Source organism: Macaca nemestrina, chromosome 5 (genome assembly GCF_043159975.1).
Source record: "Macaca nemestrina isolate mMacNem1 chromosome 5, mMacNem.hap1, whole genome shotgun sequence".
Taxonomy (NCBI): Eukaryota; Metazoa; Chordata; class Mammalia; order Primates; family Cercopithecidae; genus Macaca; species Macaca nemestrina.
In genome coordinates this window covers 113,782,165-113,801,920 of record NC_092129.1, presented here as the reverse complement: position 1 = coordinate 113,801,920, position 19,756 = coordinate 113,782,165, and the positions used below count along the sequence as shown (strand labels likewise).

Genomic DNA, 19,756 nt, shown 5'->3' with positions numbered 1-19,756 from the left:
TTCCACTACATGTTGGTGTATCCTATTTTAGTAAGTACAAATCCCAAATATATTATTTCTCACTCTTAGTGTATCTAGTTATGTGTTATGTATCTCAGTATTACAAAGAGAACATTTTCAGTTACATATTTAATCTGTATTTATAAAAATGTATTTAACAATATTTATATTCAGGCCCTATACATACATATTATTCTGGCATAGTGTCTGATATATTAGGCAATACATATATTAATTAAAAATTTAAAAATTCAATGAGATCAAGATGTTTTGGCCATAGATTTTGCATAGATTTCTAGCCATCCTGCATTTTTACGTCAGATATTGGAAACACAACATTAGATTCAGTAGTACAAGAATGACCAATGTAATTTTACTTAAGTGCAGAAGAATGTAGTTGGATTTGCAAGATAAATTTTAGTGTGCTAAAAGTATTAGATTCATATTAGAAACGGCCATGACCTAATTCCTTTATCCAAAAGAAAGAAAAATATAATAATTCTTCATTTAGAGCTCTTTCCATATATATTACTAGGAAAAGCTGTACTTAGCTAAATAAAACAAAACAAAATCCCTAAGTATAACCTAAAGTCTGCATGAAATATGCACATTTAGGGCCTCTCTGCAGAGCATGTCAATTTATGTTTTTATACAGTCAGTGTGTCCTGGCTGAGAGGTGTCATCACCCTTCCAAGCATTCCTTGGAAACAGGATGTATAAATGCCTCACAGAATAGACCTCATTTTTAGAAACAACCAAAGAAGCACATCCCAAAATGCATTCAGCAAGGTATAGGTCAGAAAAAGGATGCTGCGCCTCTCCTTAGGGATTTAAGATGGCGCAGTTTAGCCACTGAACATGGCTCTCAAAACCTTGAAAGGATAGAAGCAAGCTCAAGAAATTTCATTGAAATCATATTTTAAGCTCACATAGACCAAAAGAAAGGAAAACTTCACAGCATAGAAATCCCACTTCTGTGAGCTGAAGTTTATCTTTACTGGGATCTCTCTTATTAGAGAATTCAGGTTATCGTGAGTAAATCCCGGATAAATGAAGACGAGTACGCAAGATAAGGGGTTCATTAGTCACGGTTTGTTTTTGATTAACTGTAGATGAACTTGTAGGACAACCAGTGGTTCCGGTTTGTCAGGGACTGAGAGTTTTCCCAAGATGCAAGACTTTCAGTGCTAAAACTGGGACACTTCTAAGCAAACAAGAATGGTTGGTTATCCTATAGGGAACCAGTCTATTAATTTTCCAGCATATGTTTGTAAAGTCACATAAAGAGAAGTGTAAAATACTGAAAACATTACTAATGGTAGATAGGCTATATTGAGCACTTACTATATGTCAGTGACTCTACTAAAAGTGTTACGTATTTATCTCATTATATTTTCACAACAACCTGAGATCTGACTATTACTATGCTTATTTTCCTGCTGAAAAGTTAAAAGTTAGATTAAAAATTTGGCCCCTTGTCAGTCAGTATTTCATTTTATAAATGATAGAATAGGAAACGAGACAGAAATCCCTCTCCAGGGAACTTGTTCTCATCCACTTTGCTCTGTAGGCTCTTCAACATTCAGACAGCATTTACTGAGTACCTGCTTTGCCTGCATCACCACATAATTATAGTAACACATATACAACTGCAAGGAAGGTTTTTTTCACCCCATTTTATTGAAATCGAGGGAAAGAGGTTAAGTTGAATGCCAAAGGTAACAAAGCTGCTGTGAGGCAAAACCAGATTTTGAATCCACAGCCCATGTTCTGTGCCCCACACAATGTTCCTGTAACAATCACCACTCAACACTGGGATTTTGGAGAGGCCCACTTAGTTTTTCCTCCCTTTCCTTATTGATTCAGTTTTGCATCTCTCAGTTAAACCTTCTACATTTGGCCTGCTCCTCCAATTGCCATACAGATAACAAATCCTTTGGCTTGAAAGTTAACAAAGTTAACAAAGATAACACATCCTTTGGCTTGAAAAGTTAACCAAGGAACTATAAATGTTCATAGTACTTTGTTTACATTTTAACTCCCTCTTTTATGTTGACAGCTTAAAGACCATATCATTTTAGTCTTCACAAACTGCTTTATAGGCCTATTTTAAATTATTCATTCTAAAAGTAAGCCAATTTTTCCCTCTCTGCTACATTTCTTGGACAGTTTTAAAGAGCCCATGAATGTAGTTTGGGGGCATCGAAATAATGATATAAGAAGATCAAAACTGAACCAGAAATTAAATGACTTCAAGGTGAGAAAAAATGTTATTGTCATAATAAATTTATGATTTATATGCCTTTAGATAGAATTTTTTAAATGCATTAAGTTCTTGGCTCTTGGGAGCAATTTTGAATCATAACAAAACACATCATATTATCTTTTCTACAAATATGAATTTCCTTTATCATAATGGTGTGTAATTTATACACATGGAAAATGAAAGGCAATTAAAGTAAGTAAATTATTTATAGGAATAAATAAATAGCATTTTGGTCCTTTTTGCTTCTCTGTTTCACTAATAAAATATGTAATAATTATTGTAACTAGATCTTAGAGATTGTAACTAGATCATTAGGATTGTCTCTAATCAACTATATTTTTAAGTACCAGGTTTCTTTAATAAGTTCTCTAATAAGTTAACTTTGCTTTCCTTCTTTAAATGTCAGTAAGAACAGTTTGAATGCTAGGTTATGCAAACTATATTTTCCGCAAAACTTATGAGCATTAACTTTAGTGGAATTCAAGTAAAGAAGTGAAAAATATTAATTCTGGTAATTTTTTGTACAGTTGTATAAATAAAAATTAAGCACATTTCAATAGCGTGCTGTGGTTGTGAAACACTCTAAGAACAAATTATGTACTCTTTTTAAAATAAGTAAACCAATTTTTGCATTTTTCAGAATCAGCATTCTTTTAACTGTCATTAAGTAGCAAAGGTCTCAGTTTTATTTACATTTTTGTTATTAGTGGTAGATGCATATTGGGCCAGGTGAATCATTTTCTGTTATTGTGTGTTAAGATTTTGAAAATACAAGTTTCTTAATATTCCTGGGCATTGCTTCTCCTGAACACTTATTATGAATCTTTAAGAATATTTACTCATAATATTTAGAGCTCTATTAGGAAAAGTAATTTATCTATTTCTTTTTTCTTTTTTTTTTTTTTTTTTTTGGCATAATCTCATGAGTATATTGTCATTCTAGCCTTCTCTTTAAACTTCAGGAATCCAGAGGGTTAAGCAGATTGATTAGAAAAATTCAGAAGTAATGCTTTTGACCCTGTTTTCCCATTTGGTGATTCAGATGTGTTTATTTATAGTATCACAGGCTTTTAAAGCTTCAAAGGCTTTAACACATATTAACCAAGACGCAACTTGGAAGAGAGACCTAATTGAGGGAGAATGGATGTCTAACCATGAACGGGCTCTTTGATATATTTTCTCTGAAGTTGTATATGTTCCCCAAATATTGTAAAACACAGGAAAAGACTTTCAAAAATCAAATTTGAATTTAGCAGAATTGTGCCAATCAAGTCTTTCAGGATAGATTCTGGATCCATTAGTATTATTGGAGTAATGAGAAATTATGGCTAAATATTTTAGATATCACTTGGTATAAACAACATGACTTCCTCTGTGATTGGTTTTGTTATCCCCCAAAGAAGGCTTAATTACACAGGTTGCTTTTTATAAAAATTGTATTTGAAGCACATCTTATGGGAGATAGTGTTCACTCTCAAAACCTAAACATGCTTTTAAAAGCTGTTTAACTTTGTGTAACCCTAAAGGACAAGGTATATAACAAATTTTTTTATAAGAGCCTGACTTTCTTACTTGTCAGTGACTAGTATTTTCAGTGATACTCTGGGAATTGGCAGTTTTTACATTGAGAAATTATGTCTGGAGTTGGACATCCTGAGCTTCAATTTAGATAGTTCAATGGGCATAAGTACGCTAAAACAGGAGATGGTCTTGTAGTTTTGGCTGCAGTGAGACTTGAGTGATTATATATACAAATTGCCTCTTTCGCCAATGCCAATGTTCAATTTCACTTATCTAAACATAGGAACTTTGCTTTAAAAGTCCATAAGGCAATGTGGTATTTTCACTTATGTGTTATTCACTTATTGCATTTTCTGCTTCTCATGCTGGTAGATGTATGTTTCATTGGTAGATGATGGGTAGATGTTTATTTTATTGGTAGATGCTGGGTAGATGTTCTTTTATTGTTTACATTATTATAACATAATCCTTAACATCCAAGAGAATTATATAAGACAAAAAGGGAGACTACTTGGAACATTTTTACACTTACAAGTTGAAAGGGGTCATTTTATTCCAAGAAAATGTGCCTGAACTAGGGCATTTCTATGTAGTCAAAATATTTTAAACATTTAATCTTTATTTATAGTATATATATATGTGTCAAAATGTGGAAGTTGGATATGCATTACATCAAAGTTTCTCACTATGTTTGCATGACTCCAGAAATAAGGATCAACATGAAAATAAAACATTGCAGTTGGCCCACAGCATCCATGGTTTCCACGATGGTGGCTTCAACCAACCATGAATCAAAAATCTTTCAGGGAAAAAATGATTGGTTGCATCTGTACTGAATATTTACAGACTATTTTTTTTCTTGTCATTATTCTATAAATAATACAATATAACAGATTTTTGAGATGTTTTTAAGTCATAAGCCATTTAATAATATGAAAGGGATAGATTTAGAAAAATGCATATAGGCACTGTTTGCATGACATTTTCCTTGTATTAGCTCTTATAAGTAACCTAGGTATATGAGATGGGGTGCTTAGGTAATATACAAATACTATGCCATTTTATATAAGAAACTTGAGAATCCGTGAATTTTGGTACATGTGGTAGGGGGTTCCTGGAATCAATCCTGAACAGATATTTTTTAAATTGGGAAAAGAACATGATAGAAAATAGTGGTGTAAAATACAACTGGTGATTTTTTTTCCTCATAACACCTATAGTAAATTGGCAAATTTTAAAATGCTGGAAATTAGGTAATAAAGCAAGAGACAAAGTCATTGAGATTCCTATTTTTTGCAAATAAGAAAAAATAAATATTTTAACAATACCCTATTGAAATACTATAGAATCATAGACTATAACTGCTGGAGGGTTCTCTGAGCAGTCTCTTCTTTTTACAGATAAAAACTCTGTAATGGAGGGATATATCAGGAATTGATCAAAGGAACATTGAGGAACTGGTGAATGGTGATGGATCTAGGGCTGTAATCTATGCCTAGTAATTCCCATTCCTAGGTTCTTACTATTTTGCCACATTTATTCCAGGTATATGCAGAATGCTTGTCCACATAAACAATTCCTGTTTCTCTGAAGTCTAAAAAAACTGTGAGCAGAGACTAGTATTGTATTTTTGAATTTTCAAATAAACCATCTTTTTTGATATATTTTAAGACATAGTTTATACCTTAAATATTTAAGATCTGATCTTCCTATTAAGTCTTGGTATAGTCTATACTGATTCAATTAGCTAAACGTTTTTCAGCTTTTCTTGTTAATCTCAGCTCTTTTTATTTTGCTGCAGTCAATAACTGAGACATAGGAGGTGTGTCATTTATATTCTTCAGTCTACCTGACAACTTCCAAATAAGCGGTCATTTATCACTGCTCTTCCTGAGAGATTACTGGAACAAGAATGGGACTGCACTATCATGGAACTTTCATTCTGTTGCTATGCAGCGAATAAGCAGAGACACTAATTTTTTCATTCATAAAATATGATAGCACATCTTAGTTAACTAGACTGGCTTAAATATCCTGTCCAGATGTTATCATGTGTCAACTTTGATATTTATATGAGCTGAACTTGTTAAAAAATAATTTTACATTAATATTTTAATATTATAAAACTTCTACTTATTTCTGTCCTTTTACAGTCATATTTCATCTAATGCTTGAAAATATTAGGAGGTTTACCAGTATATTAATATAAATTATTTTTTGCCTACAAACAAAAACATTTGAAATTTCAAATTCATTTTAATTTCAAGGAGCATAGAGAGAAATGTGAAAGATTCAAGGAATTTTGAGATCCAAATTTATTTATTTATTATTATTATTATTATAATTATACTTTAAGTTCTAGGGTACATGTGCATAACGTGCAAGTTTGTTACATATGTATACTTGTGCCATGTTGGTGTGCTGCACCCATCAACTCGTCAGCACCCATCAACTTGTCACTTACATCAAGTTTAACTCCCAATGCAATCCCTCCCCCCTCCCCCCTCCCCATAATAGGCCCCGGTGTGTGATGTTCCCCTTCCCGAGTCCAAGTGATCTCATTGTTCAGTTCCCACCTATGAGTGAGAACATGCGGTGTTTGATTTTCTGTTCTTGGCGATAGTTTGCTGAGAACGATGGTTTCCAGCTACATCCATGTCCCTACAAAGGACACAAACTCATCCTTTTTTATGGCTGCATAGTATTCCATGGTGTATATGTGCCACATTTTCTTAATCCAGTCTGTCACTGATGGACATTTGGGTTGATTCCAAGTCTTTGCTATTGTGAATAGTGCCGCAGTAAACATACGTGTGCATGTGTCTTTATAGCAGCATGATTTATAATCCTTTGGGTATGTACCCAGTAATGGGATGGCTGGGTCATATGGTACTTCTAGTTCTAGATCCTTGAGGAATCGCCATACTGTTTTCCATAATGGTTGAACTAGTTTACAATCCCACCAACAGTGTGAAAGTGTTCCTATTTCTCCACATCCTCTCCAGCACCTGTTGTTTCCTGACTTTTTAATGATTGCCATTCTAACTGGTGTGAGATGGTATCTCATTGTGGATTTGATTTGCATTTCTCTGATGGCCAGTGATGATGAGCATTTTTTCATGTGTCTGTTGGCTGTATGAATGTCTTCTTTTGAGAAATGTCTGTTCATATCCTTTGCCCACTTTTTGATGGGGTTGTTTGTTTTTTTCTTGTAAATTTGTTTGAGTTCTTTGTAGGTTCTGAATATTAGCCCTTTGTCAGATGAGTAGATTGCAAAAATTTTCTCCCATTCTGTAGGTTGCCTGTTCACTCTGATGGTAGTTTCTTTTGCTGTGCAGAAGCTCTTCAGTTTAATTAGATCCCATTTGTCAATTTTGGCTTCTGTTGCCATTGCTTTTGGTGTTTTAGACATGAAGTCTTTGCCCATGCCTATGTCCTGAATGGTATTACCTAGGTTTTCTTCTAGGGTTTTTATGGTATTAGGTCTAACATTTAAGTCTCTAATCCATCTTGAATTAATTTTCGTATAAGGAGTAAGGAAAGGATCCAGTTTCAGCTTTCTACTTATGGCTAGCCAATTTTCCTGGCACCATTTATTAAATAGGGAATCCTTTCCCCATTTCTTGTTTTTCTCAGGTTTGTCAAAGATCAGATGGCTGTAGATGTGTGGTATTACTTCTGAGGACTCTGTTCTGTTCCATTGGTCTATATCTCTGTTTTGGTACCAGTACCATGCTGTTTTGGTTATTGTAGCCTTGTAGTATAGTTTGAAGTCAGGTAGCATGATGCCTCCAGCTTTGTTCTTTTGACTTAGGATTGTCTTGGCGATGCGGGCTCTTTTTTGGTTCCATATGAACTTTAAAGCAGTTTTTTCCAATTCTGTGAAGAAACTGATTGGTAGCTTAATGGGGATGGCATTGAATCTGTAAATTACCTTGGGCAGTATGGCCATTTTCACGATATTGATTCTTCCTATCCATGAGCATGGTATGTTCTTCCATTTGTTTGTGTCCTCTTTTATTTCACTGAGCAGTGGTTTGTAGTTCTCCTTGAAGAGGTCCTTTACATCCTTTGTAATTTGGATTCCTAGGTATTTGATTCTCTTTGAAGCAATTGTGAATGGAAGTTCATTCCTGATTTGGCTCTCTGTTTGTCTGTTACTGGTGTATAAGAATGCTTGTGATTTTTGCACATTAATTTTGTATCCTGAGACTTTGCTGAAGTTTCTTATCAGCTTAAGGAGATTTTGGGCTGAGAAATGGAGTTTTCTAAATATATAATCATGTCATCTGCAAAGAGGGACAATTTGACTTCTTCTTTTCCTAACTGAATACCCTTGATTTGTTTCTCTTGCCTGATTGCCCTAGCCAGAACTTCCAACACTATGTTGAATAGGAGTGGTGAGAGAAGGCATCCCTGTCTTGTGCCAGTTTTCAAAGGGAATTTTTCCAGTGTTTGGCCATTCAGTATGATATTGGCTGTGGGTTTGTCATAAATAGCTCTTATTATTTTGAGATACGTTTCATCAATACCGAATTTATTGAGCGTTTTTAGCATGAAGGGCTGTTGAATTTTGTCAAAGGCCTTTTCTGCATCTATTGAGATAATCATGTGGTTTTTGTCTTTGGTTCTGTTTATATGCTGGATTATGTTTATTGATTTGCATATGTTGAACCAGCCTTGCATCCCAGGGATGAAGCCCACTTGATCATGGTGGATAAGTTTTTTGATGTGCTGCTGGATCCGGTTTGCCAATGTTTTATTGAGGATTTTTGCATCGATGTTCATCAGGGATATTGGTCTAAAATTCTCTTTTTTTGTTGTGTCTCTGCCAGGCTTTGGTATCAGGATGATGTTGGCCTCATAAAATGAGTTAGGGAGGATATTAAATTTATAAATAATATTTTAAATATATTAATGCAAGTTTAAATTATAATGGTCCTAAATTACATATAACTATAAAATTTACGATATTTTAAAGCAAATTACAAAAATGTGATAAGTCAAAGAGGTTTCCTAGAAAATTACATTATCTCTGTGAAGGATGTTATAGAAATTTTTAAATGATGGATTAGGAAAGATTTTTAAAGGATTTTTGTGGGTATTTTTTAGAGTAATAGGCCTTTTAATAATACGAAAGGGACAGATCTAGAAAAATGCATATAGGACACACAAGATTATTGAATGATTTTAGTTTCTTCATAGATTTGTTAAAGATCATTGATAACACTCAGTTAGGAATCCTTAGCAAAGAATTTGAAAAGAAAAGTAGTTATTTTAATATCTTTATTTTTAATACTAATACTTTCCATTTGAAAATTGTGATAATTACCGTACTTTGTAGATTGTATTTGCTTTTCTTATCTTGCATACTCCAATCAGATTCTTTCTTGTTGAGCTTTAGAAGACAAGAAATTATTTCACAAATACGGTTTTCATTTAACTCTTAAAAATAAGTTTCAGGGCCGGGCGCCGTGGCTCAAGCCTGTAATCCCAGCACTTTGGGAGGCCGAGACGGGTGGATCACGAGGTCAGGAGATCGAGACCATCCTGGCTAACACAGTGAAACCCCGTCTCTCCTAACAAATACAAAAAACTAGCCGGGCGAGGTGGTGGGCGCCTGTAGTCCCAGCTACTCGGGAGGCTGAGGCAGGAGAATGGCGTGAACCCGGGAGGCGGAGCTTGCAGTGAGCTGAGATCCGGCCACTGCACTCCAGCCTGGGCAACAGAGCGAGACTCCGTCTCAAAAAAAAAAAAAAAGTTTCAGTTTTATACTTACTTAATTTTAACATTGAATTGATTTGTGACATACATAGATTAATTATTTTAAAAAACCACAGTTTGGAAAGAACAATGTATTTAAAGTTGGAATAAATATAATGGATCTTGTTCAATATATACATTTTTGTAAACTAATATGTGCTTTTAGAAAATACCATTTTTTAAAACATAAGACACATAATTCAGTTTGTACCTTATAGTGAAATATTTCAACCCTTCAAACCCATTTTTATAAAATTGCAATATTACATCTGAGGAACTAGGATACATACATTTTTGATATATAATCACAAAATCTATAATTAATGCTGAAATACAGTCTATAGTAAATATCCTTATCTTTTGACTTTATTATACATAAGCTAAATTTTCATTAAAAAACTAAATGAAATTGCATGGTAATTATATTTCTTGTAAGAAATGAGAGGTATTATTTAGCTCTTGATTATGTGGCATTTATGAAATTTTTAAAAATAAAAATCCCATAGCCTCCCAGTTTTAAATGTTCTATAAAGAAATAGCAACTGGCATTTTAATGATTTAGTTAGTTTACAATACTGTTAACGTTCAGAATGTTCCTAAAATGTGAATGTAATGCTAGGATTTGTGGGATAATTGGAAAATATTTTATTTACTATTTTAGTTTTGCTCTTGGGTTTAAAATTGTTAAAATAATATAAAAATTTTAATGATAGTAGTCTTTTTTTAAAGGAAGATATTTTAACTGAGTTACAGTTAATTTTACTTATACTAAGATATTAGAGAGACAATCACCTTTCAATTAACTTTTACTCGTTACTACTGTTCTCCACATAAATCATATAACTTATTGGAATTATACCTTCTTGTTCAAATTTGTGGTGATTATCTTATTTTCTAAATTCGTCTTAATATTTGGCTCAACACATCTGTAATCCAGAAATAATGTCATTTTATTCTAGATATATAGTTGAAAAATAAAAATGGAAATCATGTAAGATCTTTAGCAAAGTTAAAGAATCTCCACATTTACACTGAAGATTTTTCAGTGATTATGAAAAAACTTTTACTGAAGCACAATAACTTGTATAAACAGTTATTTCAGAATATGCACTAAGGCACATGTCACTGGGAAATAATGAAAAGTACTACAAAAATGTGTGTGATATTATGTAATTATCTGGCTTTTTGCTAAGAGTAAATAATTGTAAGCTATTGGCATTTTGGTTGTGTTGCTGGAATCTGAGAGCAAGTGGTGAGGATAGCGTAGCAACTACATCTTTGATGGAGAGTCAAGGGAGTCTACTCATTATTTTGAATAATAATGTTAATTTGGAGATTATTTTTTACTTTCACAGATTAAATAAGGTCCGTTTTAACTTCATCGGAAATAAATATAGTATAGTAATGATTTGAGGAAGGTAAATGAAATAATTTAGAACCATTTTTAGATTCATTTTAGTTATGTTACCACTGTCTTTTTATGATTTAGTTTTACATTTTGCAAATAAAGATTTAAGTGCAGCCATAGCATAAGCTAAGTAATCCTATTAATGTTTAGAGAAATGAAGTTTTGTCCTAGCAAGATTCAGTCCCTAGATCTGTGTCAGACTGCTCCTGGCCAGTAGCTATTGGGATATAATTATCAGTGTCTAACCATCTACCCTGAAAATTACATGGCACTAAAAGATTGCAAAGCTGTGGGCTAATCAGTGTCAACATAGTTTTAAGCAAAGTTAATATCATTTTATGAGAATACTTAAGCTAACACCATTTAAGTCTGTTTTTATTTCAAATTGAGATTGTTTTGAGTTGCTTTAAGCTTTAATTATAGAGCAGAACTAAATTTGCAGTCCATTTGACTTACTCAAAACTCAAAGCAAAGTAATGAATTTCTGAATCACATCTCTCAAGCTCTCCAATGAACTATCCTGTAATGGTAACAATAGTCACAATTTATTATCTCTGAAGTCAACATTATTAAAGCAGGGGTGTATCGTTGCTTAGTTTGCATAACTAAGGGTTGTTAGGGATTTGAGATTGGTTATCTACTGAATTGAAACAAAGTGAAACATTTTATAATTTAGTGCTAAAAGTATGATTAAAACACTTAGCCACAAATTCCAAATTTTATTATCTCTTGTACTATTGGTCTGCACTTGAACACAATAAAAGTTACAGATTGATTTCTTTTTTTAAAGTATGTGTTGGCGTTTTATAATCAAGGATGGTAGGCCACATTTAGTCATTGCAATGGAAAAAATTGTCAGCAAATGCCTTTATGAACTCCTTGTAAGAGATAAAATCAGCAGCCAAGTCAATCAGACATGTCAACATTTCCATTAACTCATAAACCATTAGTCCCTTGGCAAAAGCTCCCAGTACATCAGTCACCAATAAACAATTTTCCATACACATACATGTGCGTGCACTCACACACACACAGCCCTACAACTTAAAAATCTGAACACTTGTTGCAGAAGTTGAGTTGTCTGGGAAGTTGGCAAATGTTGTATAAAGTAAACATAGGTCTCATACAACATAAGTATAAGCTTTTGAATCGTTTACCCTACACGTGACTGTACCTTAGCTGTTTCTTTCTCTTTCATTTGTAAAAATGCAAAATTTAAAGGCAGGGTTTTGAAGTGATGTTGCTGATGGTAGATTCTAACTTAGAACAATTCATACTTTATCAAAGGCTGCAATTCTTGCCCTCCTGTGCTACTTAGGAGGTTGATAAAAGCTTAAAAGCATTCTTTACGTATTATAAATTAAAGGGCTAAAAGTCATGTATTCGTTTTCAAACTTACAAATTTCACGTATGTGGTCCAGATATAGCCGTAAGAAATAGCAAGCTAATCTTTTAGTAAGTCCGTTTTAAGGACTGACAAAGTCATGAGAAGCCACTGACAGAAATTAACGATTTATAAGAATGCCTCAGTAAAGTAGATACTTATTAATTAAAGCAATTTTTAGGTGACTACAGTTAGCCGAGGGTGTTAAGTGGGTGTGTGCATGCATGTAAGCATGTGCATATATGTGTGATGTTTTAAGTATGCATACTTGTTTTCTCTATATATGTACATGCAACAAACAGTTGTTTAAATTGAAAACATATTTTTACAATTAAATTTGGTTTCACATAATCATTTATGAAGGAAATTGAAAATATGTCATATAAAATCAAGAAATAAAGTGTATTTTGTTACTAACATTTACATTCCCCATTCTGTGTAATTTGAATCATGTTCATCTTTAGATTAACAGTTGCTAGTACTGTGTATTCTGCATTTTGTTTAATTTATTAATCGTGTTATTTCTAAATTTTATTTAATTGAAGTCATTTCAAAAGCATTGAAATCTTAAACCATTCAGTTCCTGAAAGGTTCTTCATGTGTTTTAATAGGCTTCCATTATGTGTTTTTGCAGCAAGCTTAGTAGTGGAGGAGCGAACAAGACAGATGAAAATGAAAGTGCATCGATTTAAGCAGACAACAGGGTCTGGTTCTAGTCAAGAACTTGATCGCGAGCAGTATTCCAAGGTAAAATTAGTAGTATCCAACAAATAGTTTCCCTTTTAAAAATGTGTAGTGTCTATACCAGGCAGGATTAGAAAGCACCGAATTATATAAGAAAAGGTATCATTTGGGCCGGGCACAGTAGTTCACGCCTATAATCCCAGCACTTTGGAAGGCCAAGGTGGGCACATCATCTAAAGTCAGAAGTTCAAGACCAGCCTAGCCAACATGGTTAAACCCCATCTCTACTGAAAAATACAAAAATTAGCCAGGCGTGGTGGTGTGCACCTGTAATCCCAGCTACTTGGGAGGCTGAGGCAGGAGAATCCCTTGAACCTGGAAGGCAGAAGTCGCAGTGAGCTGAGATCACACCACTGCACACCAGCCTGGGTGACAGAGCGAGACTCCATCTAAAAAATAAAAAATAAAAAATAAGAAAAGGTATCATTAAATAATAGTCCTGCATCATAATTTCTACCAAAGCCGGAAAAAAAACCCTCTTTCCTCTTGATATTTTCATATGATATAACTTCATTGAAATATTAACTTGGATTTGATTTTTTTCTAAAAATATATAAATATTTGATATTAAAATCACTTGATGATTGATTAGCATTAGTCAAATTCACATAAATAAGCAAGATATATGAAGCCATTTTGTTGCTTGAACATCATTTAAATATTGCATTTAAGATATTAAGGTATATATTTATAGTCTTAAATACAACTTTGGATTGATATTTGACTATTGATATTTGTGAATGATAAAAATTATGTAATATGAGATTTCTTATTGCTCTGTCTTTAGTAAGAAAAGTAACTGATTTCAAACTTCTAGAAACTGAAATTTACACAGTTTTAAGTGCCAATAAGCATTTAATTTTTATTTCAATAATACTTTCTAAGGAAACACTAAGGAGTTTATAAACTGCTAATATCTGATAATTTTAAATAAAATAGCATAGATTTTTGTTCTTTATAAAGTAATTTCAAATATATTATCTGGTTTATTTAAAAGCCTTTTTTCTTTATAGAATACTACAAAAGTAGCAGCAGCCATTATAGGTCGACCTTTGTTGTAATTTAATATCACCAAACTCTTTTGGAAGTAATAAGCTATTAGAAATCAAAAGTAAATAAAGCTACACTAAATTAATATTATTAGCTTGAAATATGGACCTAGAAAAACCTACTTATTTTTAAGCAGTGGAAGTGGTTCATTATCTTTCCAGATATTCTGTGACTAAAAAAAAAAAGAGGTAGCTATAAAATATGATTTATCACCAGGACTGCCACAGAGGCATGTGTGTTTGATACAGTCTATCACTTTATGTGTTAGGTTAGATGCAGAAGGGCTTCCAAATGATACAGTGCGGAGGGTCACTGTGATTGGTGATGCCCAACTCCCTAAGAGTCTTACCAAAAAAATAGTAAGCAAAGTAACTTGATGTCCCATAGTATTGGCTATTTCAGCTCTGTACAGATTTATCTTCTCTGCAACTTGTTATTTATGGTATTATCACCTAATCAGCCTATTTATCTGTCTTCATAGATATCATCATTGTTTTTGTTTTCTTACTACAAATGCAGTTTGAATTAGACAGCAGGGTAATTTGGGGTTTTATTTTCCCTCTACAGTTGGATGCAGTTATTTGAAAGTTTCTTTAAACTGGAAATGCTCCTTTTAAGCTGACAGTTTTTATCAGTTTCTTAGCTTTATTTCAAAAGATGAGGTCAAATAGAACAGCAAGGAAAGGTAGAGCCAGTATAGGAAACAAGAAAGAGGCAAGTAAAGAATCAGGGTAAGATACTGAAAGCCTTTCTGGATCATCCTGAGCTGGGACTCTAATCATTAATTAGTCGATCCAAAAAATCAATGAAATGAAGTACTCAGAAGTCTAAACCCCCACTAATAGTCATAGTAAACCAAAGGTAGGTGTATCTTGTTTGGCACACTCCAAATTCTCTGACTCATAACATTAAAAACTTGAAAATACCTCAAAATCTACTCCAGCTCACTTATTTACCAAATTTATGAAAACGGGCTCAGAAGCAAAGAGGTAATTTATTAAAATTTGTATTAAAATTAGTAGAGCCTGTCTGTAGAGTGAAGAGGCCTAGAACAATGGATTTGGGACTTAGGGAATGACTTTGTTCTACTTATATCATTGAAATGAACACATTACTCTAGGTTCCCATGTGGCTTTCAATTTACATAAAAATTAAATTAGCATATTCTGTCTTTCCTCCCTCCTTTGCACAGGCACCCTTTTTCCTTTCCTCTCTCTTATTGTATTTGAATATTTTAAAACCTATTACTTTCAGATATAGTACTATGACTCTTACTGAATAGATACTACTATGTTAAATAAAATTATAATAGCTAAATATGAGATCAAAGTTATGGTAGCTTTAAAAACTTGTAAGAATATAGGATAGGAAATTATATAAGATAAAATAAATGATTAACCTTTTCTTATATGTCAAGTAGAAGATAAAATACTCTCCACATCTCTAATATTTATATTATATACTAACACAATAGAATTTTTTGTTTTCAATAGCCATTTTTGTTAATTCAAACCTTTTGCATATACTTGAGAAATTATCTTTTTCATTTTTATTATTTTACATCACATATTTTATAACTATTTTACAAAGATCTATTTTATGGCTATAATTAAGAGCCAGTATTGGCACAAATTTTATATTGATTAAATTTTGAACTTTAGTCTTTTACTGACTCTTTTTTAGTATCTTAATCCATTTGACATTTTGGATGAAGCTACAAACCTTAGTTGAAATTTATACCAAGCAGAAGTTAGTTAACCATTCTCAGAATACTTTTAATCAACCACTAGTAGAGCTGGACTTTTTTCAGGGCAAAACATTGTCAGATAGCTATAATTCCTGAGATGCTTCTTGAAACCTAGTACCTCTTTTAGAAGATTAAATGACCCTAACATCCATCCTGAGTAAGGAATTAGCACTAACTTTGCTTTTGAAAAAGCACAACGATGCTGCTTAGGTATCCTTGAAATGTGTCACCATTCTATTTTTTTATTGGTGTTATACAGAGTTGCATGCCTTAATGATGAAGTGAAATTCATAATAAGGAAGTGAAATCACATTTAGGCACTCACAATTTAAAGAATGTTTATGTTTCTGTAACCCAGGAACAGCAACCAAGAGTGATGTGATGGGTTTTGTAGGTAGCTGAAGAGTGTTTATTATTACTTACTTCTAAGAATAGTAGTATTTTATTATTTCTCTCACATCAATGACTTATTTTCCCTCTGTAGGATCGGTATAAATTCCTCCTGAGGAATTATGTTCTTCAAAATATATTTTATGTATTTGCATTAAAATATTAAATTGTTACATTTGAAATTTAACAGATCATGCCTGATGAAATTCAAAGTGATTAAAATGTTAACATATTAAATAGTTAAAAGTGAATATAAAAGTATTTCACTTTCTTCAAATAATCAATGTGATTAAAACTGTGATATCATATCAGAATGATAGATTGTTCTTTATCTCAATGTAGAACAATTTATTATGGCATAATTTTTGAAATTCCTTTTTGTCCACTTTCTGGAATAACCAAGGTCTGTATACAAAAAGGTTGAAGAAAAGGTGGCTTAAGTAAAGCCATCTTTTGGCTTATTTCCAACTAAAAATACTTTAGTTGGAAAAATATTTTCATATACATTCACATACCTATATGCTTTAGTGTACACTGCTTAATATTGTCAAATATCAAATAAGGGGAGCATTTGCTCTGGGTGTCAGCACAATACTGACACCTAGAACAGAGAATATTTTATATTCTGTCATGGGCAAGGTATCATTCCAATACATTTGGAAACTATAATTACATAGCATCTCTCTTTTAGCACAGTGTTTCAGAAAACCAACAATATAGGAGTTGTGTTTGTAATGCAGCAACAGTGTTAAATTCAGGTTTTACTCTGTAAACATAATTGAATTTTTAGCACATATACCTGTAAACTGAAAACAGATCTGATTAAAATGAATTGTGTCAGTCATAATCATGTTATTAAATATAACTGAATTTGCTGGTAAACCATATTGTCACATTGCTTTCAATACATTATCTTAAATCACATTAATTTTAGATCAAACATGAAATCATATAAATATAGCTCAGTTTAGATACAATAACGTATATGAATTTCCTTTAAATTCTAATTTGGCATATGACCTTGAGAGATAAATCACACAGTTATGAAAAATCCTTGGGAAAAATAATTGTATATATATCCTATATATTGGGAATTATTTTCATGTCTGATATGAAATTATTTTACGAACACATACACATGAGAGGCAAAGAAATGAAACTCACATTCAGAAAGGCTAAGGCGGGTGGATTGCCTGAGCTCAGGAGTTTAAGATCAGCCTGGGTAACATGGTAAAACCCCATCTCTACTAAAATACAAAAAACTAGCCAGGTGTGGCAGCCTGCGCCTGTAGTCCCAGCTACTTGGGAGGCTGAGGCAGGAGAATTGCTTGAATCTGGGAGGCAGAGGTTGGAGTGAGCCAAGATCATGTCACTGCACTCCACCCTGAGCAACAGGGGAGAATGTGTCTCCAAAAACAAAAACAAAACTCACATTTAAATGTTTCAATCCTAAACTACTCTCATATAAGAAATTATTGAATAAACATGAGACCTTTCTCTAGGATAATTTTTTAAGTGTTATTGTCTAATCTTCTTTTTAGTACATATAGACCCAGGTTGTAGCATCAGTTAATTTAGTATGTTTTGGCAAGATAGTTCAAATTCATTAAAATTCCTCTGACATGGAACATCACAAAGGATAGATGACTTTTTCTACAGATTTGATAAACATTTGATATTTTCATACTTTATTTCTCATAAATCTAAAATTAATTGCTTGCGAAAAAACAAACACCCATATGTTATTTTGTTTTACAAAAGAAGTTATAGTATCTTACCTTCCAGTATCTAAGAGAACTACTTACATTTTAGATATCTTTCAGTTATTTATAGTTATGTAACCTATTTATTACAATTATAACATGTATATAAATAATATGTAATACATAAGCTATTCACTGTGTGATTCATCACAATAAGTGAAGTAGAAATAAGAGTAGATAATTGCTTTGACAGCTTTGCGTATTTTAATCTTTTACTTGATTCCTAAAATTTTAGGCAATGAATATCAGAGACAAATTTAAAGACATCTTTGAATATAAGATATAACGTACAATGAAATTTTAATAGGGATCCAGTATTCTAATTTTGATACTAAGTTAGGTTAAATCTGAAACCGTCTAATGAAGCCATAGTAGAAAGGTAAAGACCAGTCACTACCTCTTTACTCAGTCTGTATCAGCCCTTGTTTTTGAAAAGTTACATATTTTTAAGAAATGTTAGACACTATAATGTCTTGCCAAGTATTTAACTAAATTGGCTAGTTTCAGAAAGTATCAAAACGTATGTACAGATGGAACCAGTCTATACAGGTCAAGTATCCCTTACTCAAAATGCGTGGGACCAGAGGTGTTTGATATTTTGGATTTTTTTTTTCATATTTTGTTATATTTGTACCATATACATTGTGTATTTTCCAGTTGAGCATCCTAATCTGAAAATCCAAAATGTTCCAGTGAACATTTCTTTTGTGCATCATGTCGGTGCTCAAAAAGATTTTGGAGCACTTCAGATTTTGAATTTTTTGATGAGGAATGCTCAGCCTGTGCTTTGACTAGAGTAGAAGGTGAATAAAATGGACAAGAATGAAAATGAAAACAAAAAAGAGAAGCATATGTACTAGAAAACAATGAATAATACACTTTTGAGGTTCTAAGTATATACAAATAATTTAATGAATTTTCTAATCAAGCATTTAATGATTGTGTTTAATTTATATTTCAGTCTTCCTAAGCCATCTCTTACCACTCAAAGGATAATGTTTTTATACAGGAAATCATATGTTAGCATTTGGATTATTTTAGATTCTACACCTACTTTTATGAAGGTACACCTTTATTTGGTGTGGGCTAAGTAGTCATTCATCTCACCATCTATGTCTTTTCCATGGTCTAATGATGGAGCTCACACTTTCTTGTTTTTAATCTTTAGTATAACATACATAAAGATCAGTACAGAAGCTGTGATAACGTCTCTGCCAAATCATCAGATAGTGATGTCAGTGATGTGTCCGCCATTTCCCGAACCAGCAGTGCCTCACGCCTCAGCAGCACAAGCTTTATGTCAGAGCAATCTGAGCGCCCCAGGGGTAGAATCAGGTGAGTTGGAAATACTGTTTATATAAGCTGGATCTTTATCTGTGGTATAAAAATACAAGTAGCTTCCTGAACATTTTTTCTGTAATACAGTTTAGGTCACAGTGGGTTAAGTATTGATCGACTACTATGTAGTATTGCCAACAGAATGTTTAGGATGGACTACTATCAGATACAGCTTATAACCCTAGTCATAAGTTTAGAGATCACTCTGAGTCACATTTGTAGTAGTTTCCTCTAATATTAAATTCTCTTCCTTTAGTCCAACATCAGAAAGTGTATTCTGTAAAGGGACAGATAGTAAATATTTCAGGCTTTGCAGGACAGTCTTTGTTGCAATTACTCAACAATGTCATTATAGTATAACAGCTATACAAATAAATCAACA

General features: G+C 32.7%; 1 protein-coding gene across 50 annotated transcripts in view; it reads left to right on the top strand.

Moving 5' to 3' along the window:
- The window catches only part of LOC105479467 (regulating synaptic membrane exocytosis 1), a 492,913-nt gene that overhangs the window by 385,263 nt on the left and 87,894 nt on the right, over positions 1-19,756 (top strand). For 39 of the 50 annotated variants that reach the window (XM_071096864.1, XM_071096860.1, XM_071096867.1 and 36 more), the window contains 2 exons: positions 12,977-13,089; positions 19,205-19,371. The exons of the other annotated variants lie outside the window; for them this stretch is intronic. In XM_071096864.1, coding sequence (XP_070952965.1) covers positions 12,977-13,089; positions 19,205-19,371 — 280 coding nt within the window. Of the gene's footprint in view, positions 1-12,976; positions 13,090-19,204; positions 19,372-19,756 lie in introns of those variants that run through there. 50 annotated transcript variants of the gene reach the window in all.